Here is an 11,561-nt window from a genome sequence, read left to right as displayed (position 1 = left end):
GTTTTGTTTTGCTTCCATTTGTTTACTCAATTATGCGGGGGAACTTCTCAAGAACGATGAGTCGTCGTCTTGACAAATTTAATTTACAAGGGGACAGTCTCCCCTTTTAGGCATAACAAACTTAAGACTAGACTTATAAATAACAACAACTACCACACTACACAAAAGTAGCTCACTTGGCGGCTGGCTTATCAGCCGGCGCCTCATCCAGAAGACGCGCACGCTTCTGTATCTTCAGCCAGAGCTGATCGTAGGGCTGTTCGAGTTCGCTCGCTGTCTTGGGTATTCCCACCGCACGTCGTACTTCCGGCGAAAGCAAAAGCAGATTCTGTGCCAAGCCAAAGCTGCTGGAAGACACCCAATAGACGACCAACGCCGATGGCACCGTGCAGGCCACAGGCACCATGAGAACACTCAGTCCTCTGAACACATTGTTGGCAATATTTTGAAGACGCGTTGCTGGACGTGTCCGCGTCATGGATTGTACCTCAACGATGGCCAGATTGATCAGACCCATTGCCACCGGCAGTATATAAGAGCTGTCCACAACAGTTAGATTTGGTATCCATCCAAAGCCGCCAACAGTCATTTCGGTGGCAATGATTTGTGCCTGCAACGATGTGGGATCCGGCAGTAAGTAGACCAGATTGCGCAACGCAACGGATTGGAATATCCACAAGGGAATTTGGCCCCACAGCACAATGACCGTTTTCATTGGATGGCAATTGTCGCGCACAATCAGATTCTGCCACTGTTTCTTGATCTACAAATGTAATAAACACATGTATTAATTATGTAAAAGTTTATGGCCACAATGAAACAAACCGAACGTCTGTAGACGACTGCCGTTTGCTTGTCGCTCCATTTGAACTTTTGCTTAGCCCTTGCCGCCTCCCGTTTCAGCTCCTCCACTATGGCCGGCATCTCCAGTGCGATTTTTTCAATCCGCGCCGTTATCTTGTGTTGATAAATGGTCAAGGGTAGCGTGACGACGCTGCGAAACAAAAACGTTGATAGCACTATGGACGCCCACCATGGCAGGCCGCTATAGTCGTGGATCTGTGTCAGCGCCTCCTGCATATAGGCCACAGGTGTGCTGTTCGACAGCGTTTGCCAATAGCCAATCAGGCCACCGGTATTGGTTAAGTGTGTTGCTGCTGCCACTTCTGTCGACGCCTGACGACGTTCCTGCCAGTTGACAATTGTTGTGCTTGCCCGCAAATTTCCATATTTACTACAGGCTGCAAGTATTTGAGGTCGACGGCAAGCCGCCTGAAGTAACAACATTATTCCACCAAACAGCTGATTTTCAGGCCGTTGCGGTCTCACAGTATTTAAATCGTTATCGATAAAAACATCGACTCAACGACTGTTCCATAGTGTGGCTGCAAACGGCTTAAAATATATTTATTGGTATTTTTATACTGAAATGTGTGTAGAAACTCATTTTCTTTATTATTAGATTTCGTATAATTATGAAAAACCCTCTAATTTGTTGAAAGGTTCATCACGGACAGCAATGTAAAAGATGATAATATGATTTTAAGAAAACACAAAATTAAGCAGCTGTTTAAAATTTCGCTTATGGTCACACTGCTACAAATAAAAGAGCTTTAAGAAAGCTTTTTAAAGAAACAAAAAAGTCTTCACCTCTTCTTCTTCATTCACCACAGTGCTGAATCTTAATTGGACGGTGGATGTTGCGTCGTGTTCCGCCGCACACACAAAAAGTAAAAAATTAACAAGTTGAGTGTAAAAAACAAAACGGATTTTTTCGAGATTAAATAGTTGTGTGAATAGTTATGAATATACCCGAATGGCAGACAATACCAACGCTGGTACTGGAGCAAATATTCGATTATCTCGATTCGCGAGACCGCCGAGCTGCAGCCAATTGTTGTTGGGCATGGCGACAACATTTTTTTCAAAGACGGTAAGTGGTGGTCAAGCAAGGATTATGCTCTTTTAGTGCGTCTTACTAAATTCACAACAAATGGGCCATTTACTACTTGCTTGACTCTATATGCAAGAGGAAAAAAACATATACTCGAATGAATGTTTTGTTTGTATGGTGATTTTCGCTTTTTGCGTCTCAAACAAAAACGAAATGCTGCTGTGGGTGACGCACAGCTGTTCCTTTGACTGTCTCTCAAGAGGGAAGAATAGGGGGTGGCAAGTGTATATGTGTGTGTCTGTTTTTTTGGCAAGCCTTGAAAGACAACAAAGCATTTATTAATACGTGTAAATAATAATCAAAGCGCTTTGCCACTCACACAGCTGCACAATGAAAATGTTGCTACACACACACATAAACACTTGTACAATGTACATACCAAGCATCAGCTGTGTGCTTGTCTCAACTACAGTGAGGGAAAAAAGTTTTCTGCTGCTAAGCAAACTTTCTATGTTATGTTGCTGTTAGCTTTAGTGTATGTTATTTAACATTTCATGTTATGTATTGCTTATTAAGCAAATTGTTTTTTAATGAACTTGAAATATTTATATCGTTATTTATTATTATTATTATTTATTTTGATTGCCATTTTATTTGAAAAAATATATGAAAATCTTGCTAGTGAGGAAGCTAATATTAACTAAGATTACAGACAAATCGTACTTAAACATATAAAACAAAAAATTAAAAAGCAATTTTTTTTGCTTACAAAAAATCAAAAAACAATTTTTTTAATTACACAAAATTAAAAAACAATTTTTTTATTTACATAAAATTAAAAAACAAATTATTCACTTACAAAAAAAATAAAAAATAAATATTTTATTTATAAAAAATTAAAAAACAATTTTTTGTATTTACAAAAAATTAAAAAACAATTTTTGTTTTATTTACCATTTTTAAATTATGTAACGATTGCAAATATTTTCATTATATTTTTAAAAACAATTTGCGTTGCTCACTGTCCAACAATAAAGCAATGGGATTTTTTTATTGCAATAATTAATTGAAACTGCGGTGCAGTAAGTATGCATTAACTTTTGCTGCCTACTGTACATCAGTCACGTAGAAAACAAAAACAGTTTTTGTTAATAGCTGTCTATATGGCATTTGTTTGACTTTCGCCACGACAACGAACGAAATAGCTACTTTAGGAACTTTCGCTTTCACATTGACGTGGCCCAGGATGATCAACTGACGTTCTTCCATCGCTGCATGTCCAATCTGGCCAAGGAGCTGGTGATTGTCTTCAACTTCGACAATGCTTTTCACATCCAAAAGATACGTGGCCTGCTCTACAAGTAAGTGCAATCGAATCAAAACTTATTAATGCTTAACTAATTTGTACTTTTAATGGTTTTTAATAGGGCGGCACGCTGTGATAATATTCGCGCTCTACGTTTCCAAACCAACAGTGTGGGCTTAATAGCTCCGGGAAATGCACACAGCGATCAACTGGTGGCCATAGAACAGTAAGTTTCCAGTTTAAACAATGCTTATGCTCCACATTCACTTTACACTCTTTCGACAGATGCTTTGTGGAGCCCTTGAAGATGTTTCTCAGTCGCAAGAATCAAGCTTGCCAAGTATTGGATCTGGGTGGCATTGAAGCACTCACCTACTATGGCTACGATCTGCTGAAGGCCATGGGCAAGCCTCAAGAGTTGTTGCAGTTGACGCTGGCCAGCATTAAATACGATCCCAATCATTATCCCATCCTCGAGCTGGACACAACGCTGCTCCAGAAGTGCGCCTCACTTCAAGTGCTCTCGCTGGATTACGACACACTCAGCGATGAGCTGCTGCACACGATTCAAGTGCTGCCGTTGCGCAAGTTGCTCATCGTTGTCCATGGCTTGGATCGTGATGAGCATGCTGGTGTCTCGGATGCTGCCTGGGCGAATTTCTCAATGCATTTCACACAAATCGAACTGGTGCTGACACTTGTCTATGCCTACGAGGCCGTTGAGCTGCTCGTCAATCGCATTGTGGGCGATCACATGCCCGTAACACACATACGCATTCTGTTCTGTGAGTATATGAGCCATGATGCCATCGATGGCCTGTCGATGGCCAACAGCGACACGTTGCGCAGCATCTACTACATTGATTCGGGCAACAATCGCGGCCATAGCAACTACTTAAGCAATATACGCGGTCAGGATGCGTTCGTCATGTTGGCCTGGCGTTGCAAACAGCTCGAGGAGATCGTTGTCCATGGCCATCCAATGGATCCGCACAATTTGCTGGGCATTGCAAGGCTGCGAAGTCGTCAGCTGCGTCGCGTTGAAGTATCGCAAATCAATTGGCCCAACGGTGAACCGCAATACGCCTTCAACGATGTGAGTAGCTGAGTTACTTGTATCAAGATTACATGATGTATATAATTTGTACTTTGCAGGAAATGTGCAAGCTGTTGGGACAACGTTGGAGACTGCTCAAATACGAACAACTGCCGGCAGCACTCGACTACGGACCCGTCGACTACGATGAACGCAATGAGTTTGTCTACGAGTTGTTGCGTCGGGATCTACAGATCCATTAAAAAACGGAAAAACAGGACACGCACAAACCAAAAATCGAAATAAGCAATGTCATTAATTTAGTAACATTCGACAATTGTGCAAAGCTGCAACAGCAACAAACAACAAAAAACAACATGACACGTGATCAAATCGAGCGCATAGAAATTTGTAGCGTTTAGTAGACTAGTTAAAAGTTAAACACACAGCAACTAAATAGAAAAGCGATCAGTAGCCTTTTTTGTTAAGTTATAAAAGGAATTTTTTGATAATGTGACATTCGAGGAACTTATAATTGGCAAGCCTTTATACAACTTACAATATTATGATTACTCTTGACTATGTTTAAACTATGTAAACTAAAAACTTGAACTTTTACGTTTTGGCCACACAGCAAAACAAAAAACAAAAAGATATAGCAAAAGCAGAATATAAGTAGAAAGAAGCAAGACTTGAACACTTCGAGAAATGAGAATGCGAATTGTAAACAAACAAAAAACGAGCAGAATTTGTTGTATAAACCAAGTAGAACAACAACTAGCGAATATAGAAAAGAGACAAAAAAAAAGAAGGAGTAGGAGAGATGAGAGATAAACATCATTTTATAAGCAACAACAACTGTGATTCAAACAAAATGCAAGCAAAGCAGCAAAAGCAAAGCCAGTTACAGAGCAGCGCGCAGTAGCTACAAAAACAAAACAAACAAACAAAAAACATCCAAGAACAACAAACAAACAATTGTTAAGCAAATTGTCTAGTTAGCTAAGTAGAATACTATAAACATAAATATGTGTTGAAAATGTTTGTAAACCAAAAACAAAAAAGCGAAAAAAAAAACGACCAATGTCAAATTGTTAGCTCAATCAATTGGCTGAAAAAAAAAAATGAAAACAAACAAAATTGTTAACTTTTGTAATATGAGAAGAAGAACAAATAATGTGTAATGCGAAGTTGGCGCTAAATTGTGATAAACAAAAAACAACAACAAATGTAACAAGAACATGACAACAAAAGTACGCAAAGCGCCATCATTTGTGTAGTCTTTAAAAGTGATATTAGCAGCTTTTATGTAAAGCAAACAAAAGCATATTGTAAACAGCACACAACAACAACAGCTGTGTGTGTGTGTGTGTAGCTTGATAAAAAACTAAAACGAGACATGCGTTAGCCAAAAAAAAAAAACCTGAATCGAAACAATCCAATTCGTAAAACCGATTCAAAACCGAATCAATCAATCAACTTGAGTATTTTGTAGCAACAAACAGGCATTCATTTATACAATCATCTACTATATTTTTACTTATGTTTGCACAAAAATGCAGTTAGGATACAACTGTTGTCAGGATAGTTGATTGCCCGAGACTAACAACAACAACAACATGAAGAAGAAAACGGTACCTGAAGATCAACTTTGAGCATTTAGCAAAACCAACTCACAAAGCGAGGAATGAAATTGCTCAAATTAAGCTATCTAACAAACAAACAAATCTATTAAAACGAAAGACTGACAACAACAAACAAACAAAAACGTTGCAATGCTCATTGCTGGAGCCGGGCCAACTATCCAACAAAAACCAAAAAAAGAACAAGCAGCGATCTCAAAGACAAACTCTAAAAACAACTATCCAAAACTAGAAGAAAACAACAACAACTATGCATGTATTTTTGTTATAAACTTCAATAGCGAATATTAATTTGTAAACAACAATTGAGAGTGCAAATCATGTGTAATAAGAAGCAATCTTAATGTGTGTGTCTATTAAATACGTGTGTACGTATGTATGTGTGTGTGTACATAGTTTATACATATAACAACCAACAAAATGTAATTAAGTTAAGCCTAGTACATACCAACAACAACAAGAACAACAACAACAAAATGTGATAAAAGTGTCATGCTGCTTCCAATCAACAACAACCACAACAAAAGAGAGAAGAGCACCAAAGAGTCCCCAACAACACACATGAAAAATGAAATTGGCAAAGTCAACTACAACTATATAAATTATTGTTTAACACAATCATTCGAAAGTATTACACATTTATTCAATGTTAACTGCAAACAAAAAAAAAACACTTCCAACGCTGCGTATGAGTAACACTCTTTTTGTATACTACAAACAGAACAGCAACAACAACAACAAGATATACATATATACTATATTTTTTAATGCCATTTATTGTATTTCAAAACAAAACCAAAAAACACACAACTTTTGTAAATCATTCCACACAAATATGCTAACGTATGTATTAAACAACAACAACAGCAGAAGTAGAAGAAGAAAATGAAGATGAGATTAGAAAGGAAACAACAAGAAAACTAAGAGACAGACAGGCCGTGCATTAACAACAAGAACATGAACAAGAATTATTATATATATGCAAGTTATGCTTAAAATCGTATAAGAGCAAAAAGTCTATGGAAGAAGAAGCTGTGATAGAAACAACAACAAACAAAAGGCAAAATACAAAACAACACACAAAGCAAATTTGAAGAGTTAGGAGATGGAGTAGAAAAAGAAACAAAAAAACAAAACAACATTTAAAAAAAGCCAATGCGAAACATATGCGACCAACCAAAGGTTAACAACAACTTTTGCAACAAAAGCGAAACTGAAAACTGAATGAAAAATTTAAGGAACGAGGAGAGAGAGAGAAAATCGATCGAAGGCAGAGAGAACAAAGAGATCCAGAGTTCTAATTATTATTCTATTGATTATGCGTAGTAGTTAGCTTAGCAGACCAACTTAGAAAGACAACAACAACAACAGACATAAACAAAATATAGAAAACACAACAAGTAAAAGCACAAGAAGTGAAGTGTTTAAGCAACAACAACAACAACAACTAAATAATTAATTAATTAATGAGAAATTTGCACATTTCAAAAATGAAAAGAAAAATCGTATTTATTTTATTTAAATATATTAACTAAATAAATGTACTATTTTATTTGCCTAGCTTTTTGTGTTGTGCAACATTTTAAAAGCTTCTATATAAAAATACAAAAAAAACAAAGCAAAGCAAAGCAAAAAGCCAACAGCAATTTTGTGGCATATGCAATATCATAAATTTAAGCAAGTTAAATGAAAATTATATATCGCAAAGAGAATAATTCAAAATGAAAACAAAAAAAAAAAACTGAAAACTGAAAACAAATTCAAAAGTAGCAATTGAAATGTATTGAATTAATAAAGCTAATAAAAATCAATAAACACGTTTCAAACTTAATAAAAACAATCATTGCGAATTAATGGGTAGGATTAAAGAACACGTCGCAAATTGAGGGGGAAAAGTAAGTTTTCTGAAAATGGATTACTTAAAGTTGAAAAGGCTTCGAGCAATATTTAAAAATATCGAGTAAATGAGTTACAGAAATCTATCCATTTATAATAAAAGCAAAATAGGACGGTGTTATTCCTAAAATATACTTAAGGCTATGTTTTTAGAACATTAATGTAGTACTATTCAAAATTTAAGTAACTATGCATTTTTCCCATACAAAAGTATCTCTTAAAAAAAATCTACAATGTTTATCTGATCGCAACCAAATTTTAGAAAACATGAAGACTAAAACTTATTACCCAAAATCTGAGATCTCAGACTATAAAACGGCACTTGTTATGTTTCCTGGCAGATCAAGGTTGCTTCAAGTTTTTGACACGCCCACTTCCGCCCCAACAAATCAAAAAATATGGATTAAAAAGCGTAATTTTGAAGCTAGAGTAGCGATCAAAATAAAAATTGTTGATGTTACTTATAAAATACTTCTGTATGGCAAAAAATCCCTATGCAATCGGGTCTTAGCTGCTTTAGCTGACAATCTGATATGTTTAGTACTCTATAATATATTTTGAATTTACTCCTATATCAATAAACCAAAAATCGCCTTCGGTATTTTTGCGGAATATTAGTTTGGCATATTTAAAAAAAAATACTGCTCTATTTTGGTCTAATCAAAAATGGGTTGATAAATGTTTATTTTATGGAAATTAAATTTGAAAACTAAGATTTAATTTGTATTGATCATTATAATATTTTAATGTATCTTTCTAAATAGATATTATAATTTGAAAATTATATCGGTTCTATATAAGTAATATTGTAGAACCAAAATGTTTGTTAGTCTATGTTTTTTGATTAACTTCAATTGCAACTTAAATAATCTAATCTACTTTAATGCAGCCATTCAACTAAACTCAAAGCGTCTCTTTCTGTTGTTTTATTTGCCATAAAACTGACTAACAAAGTTACAAAAACCATAAGGATATCAGTTCAGCTCATCCTGTAAAAAATTTAATCTGAAATCAGAAACTTTGGCTTCAAAAAGAAATGGAAAAAACACCCGCTGAGTAAAATTGCTGCGGCAGCAAAATAATAATAAATAAATGCGGTAAACGCAGATAAATAAACGTAGATAGGCTGTGAGAAAGAGAGAGAGAGAGAGAGAGAGAGAGAGAGAGAGCTAAAGACGGTTTGTATACAAAATGATGGCCGAAGCAAGGATATTAAATATGAGACACACCCCCCCAAGGGTTGAGTTCCTTCCTCGAGAAGCACGAGACAGACATTTCAATTTATATACTTTATTATTGCATACTTTGAGGCGCCAGCAGCAGCTGTTACACAATCAAAACATCAACAAAAGAAGCAGACTCACACACACACACACATCCAAACTCACACACACACACACACACACAAGTAAAGACACCCACACACAGAGAGAGAAAATAATAACTTCCGCTTGTTGTTTTGATGTGCGCAATCGCAGGAAAAGCGAGCTTTTCTCTACGCCAAAAAGTCCTTGAACCTTTGACCTTGTTTTATTTGTTTGGAGCTGAAACCTGGACTGCTAGCGCTATTATATAAGCAACGACGTTATGCAACATGCTGTGCTGCAATGTTGCAGCTGCTACTGCAGTGCTTCTCAAACTGGAAGGTGCTTAACAAACTGAATGATAAGGAGCATTTTAAGTTTGCTTTAAAGCAAGCAGATAGCGTAGCGAATTATTTAAACTTATCTAGAAATTGTACAGCGTTTGTTTGGCTAGACGTCAGCACGTCACGTAACGGAAATTTGATATGCGATACAATTCTGAGAAATTGTAAGAGCAACAACAAATGCAACTACAACAGCGTACAGTTTTCATTGCATTGACGCAAGCAGTTTGGGAGTCACACAGTACAGCTGAAATTGCAGAGAACAGCATTTTAGTTACTCATCGTTAGCTATAATTGATAGACGCACTTTAATACTCTTATTCTTATAATAATGCCCAATTGTTGAAAATATTTTTTATAAAGTGCAGATGGCATTGCAATTGAGAGTCACACAGTTTGAGGGTCACACAGTGAAGCTGAAACTGCAGAGAACAGCATTATAGTTGCTGTTGTTGATTCAGTTAGTGATTAAGCAACTTAGCTATGATTGATAGACACACTCTAATACTCTTATTCTTATAATAATACCCAAATAGCTAGAGTGTTTTCTATATAGACTACAGTTAGTTTTGCAATGCACTGCACGCACGCAGTTTGGGAGTCACTCAATGCAACTCAAACTGCTGAGACCTGCATATATTATTTGTTTTTTGATTTGGTTAGTGCTTAGCTATAATTGATAGGCGTACTCTAATACTCTCGGTGATCCATAATTGAATCATAAGTAATAATACCCAATTAGCAAGAGTTTATTTTATATACAGTAAAGTTTGTATTGCATTGATCCAGTTTGACAGTCACGCAATGCAGCTCAAACTGCAGAGACCCGCATTTTAGTTGATGTTAGTGCTTAAACAACTTAGCTATGATTGATAGACGCACTCTAATACTCTTGGTCACCCATAGTTGAAGCATGAGTAATAATGCCCAATTAGCAAGAGTATTTTTTATATATCGAGTACCTCCGTCTATGACAAATCTGTGAAGGAAAGCTCAATTGCAGCAACTATAGTTGAGAGACCCCAAATGAAAGAGAGAGCGAGGAAGAGAGAGAGAGAGAGCGCCGGCGCCGAGTGGCAAACTCAGGCGCTCTCTTCCCTCTCTTTCTGGCAGTTGGTGGAACGTGCGCTCGCCGTCTCTCTCTTTCTACGTCGCTTTTGGCGGTTGAGCAGTCGATTTTTGCACAGTCGAAAAATTGTAAGCAGCAATCAACAGCAACTGGGAAACACACAAGAAGCGCAGTGAAAAACCTTAATAGAAAAACGAACGTAGAAAAATTAAATCTAGTTAAAATTTCTTCGTAGTCTTTTCGCCGTGCGTGTTTTATACTTTTGTAGCTGTGAATTTCTTCGAGAGTGCCCAGCGAAATCCAAAAAAACAATTACGAACAGCATTTAATAATCCCACACACACATACACAAACAAATTTTGATACGATTTACGAGCATCCCTTAAGATAAAAAGATAAACGATAAACTGTAAACGAACTAAACCTCCGAAAGGCAGCTTCAGCTCTTAACTGTGACTGACAAACTGTGAATTTGTTTCTAGCACAAAAGGTGAGTGCACCCAAAAGTGTGGCAAGTGGCAAGAAGTGTGTGTAAAGTGTGTGTGGCATGCAACACAGCGTCGTCGTCGTCTGTCAACGTTATGATGTGTGTGGCGTTCTCTCTCTCATCAAGCAACGTGACGTAACTGAGTGAATGAGTGTGTATGTGTGTGTGTGTGTGTGTGTGTTTGCTGCTGGCATTGCTCATACGCCGCGTGTGCGTTGCCAAGAAAAAAAAAAACACAAACACAGCATTATGCCACCCCGCTTCGCACCTTCGCATACGCTTTCAATAATAATGAAGCCCGCAGATCTCGATGATCAGCATTTCTTTGCTACCTCTCGGAAACAATTTCTTTTAGCTTTTGCTGCAAAATCAATTCGTGATTCTTTGGCTATTTGCCACAGCAAAGTGTCGCGACACTCACGTGTCCATGGCGCTGCTATGAATTTGTGCAGTTTTGGTCATTTTAATTGCCAATTGCCAATCGCACTCACAAAAGTCGCACACTCACATCCTATCGCAAAATTGTTTATAAATAAATTGTGCGCAACAATCGACAAACGATAAATATGCCGGCAAAAATTC

General features: G+C 37.0%; 2 protein-coding genes across 2 annotated transcripts; one reads left to right on the top strand and one right to left on the bottom strand.

Annotated features, from left to right (window-relative positions):
• Nucleotides 1-25: 25 nt before the first annotated feature.
• On the bottom strand, nucleotides 26-1,334 carry LOC133845357 (cytochrome c oxidase assembly protein COX18, mitochondrial). The gene is made up of 2 exons (XM_062279811.1): nucleotides 826-1,334; nucleotides 26-763 (listed from the first exon to the last, which is right to left on the bottom strand). Exons 1-2 carry the CDS (start codon nucleotides 1,285-1,287, stop codon nucleotides 173-175), a joined length of 1,053 nt encoding a protein of 350 aa, XP_062135795.1. The 5' UTR covers nucleotides 1,288-1,334; the 3' UTR covers nucleotides 26-172.
• A 333-nt stretch (nucleotides 1,335-1,667) lies between these two features.
• LOC133845356 (F-box only protein 33) lies at nucleotides 1,668-6,065 on the top strand. Its single transcript, XM_062279810.1, has 5 exons — nucleotides 1,668-1,933; nucleotides 3,100-3,255; nucleotides 3,322-3,426; nucleotides 3,486-4,296; nucleotides 4,356-6,065. Exons 1-5 carry the CDS (start codon nucleotides 1,803-1,805, stop codon nucleotides 4,497-4,499), a joined length of 1,347 nt encoding a protein of 448 aa, XP_062135794.1. The 5' UTR covers nucleotides 1,668-1,802; the 3' UTR covers nucleotides 4,500-6,065.
• Nucleotides 6,066-11,561: the final 5,496 nt, after the last annotated feature.

Source organism: Drosophila sulfurigaster, chromosome 3 (assembly GCF_023558435.1).
Source record: "Drosophila sulfurigaster albostrigata strain 15112-1811.04 chromosome 3, ASM2355843v2, whole genome shotgun sequence".
Taxonomy (NCBI): Eukaryota; Metazoa; Arthropoda; class Insecta; order Diptera; family Drosophilidae; genus Drosophila; species Drosophila sulfurigaster.
Note: the sequence above shows the minus strand (reverse complement) of the source record. Positions and strands in the feature narration are given on the sequence as shown.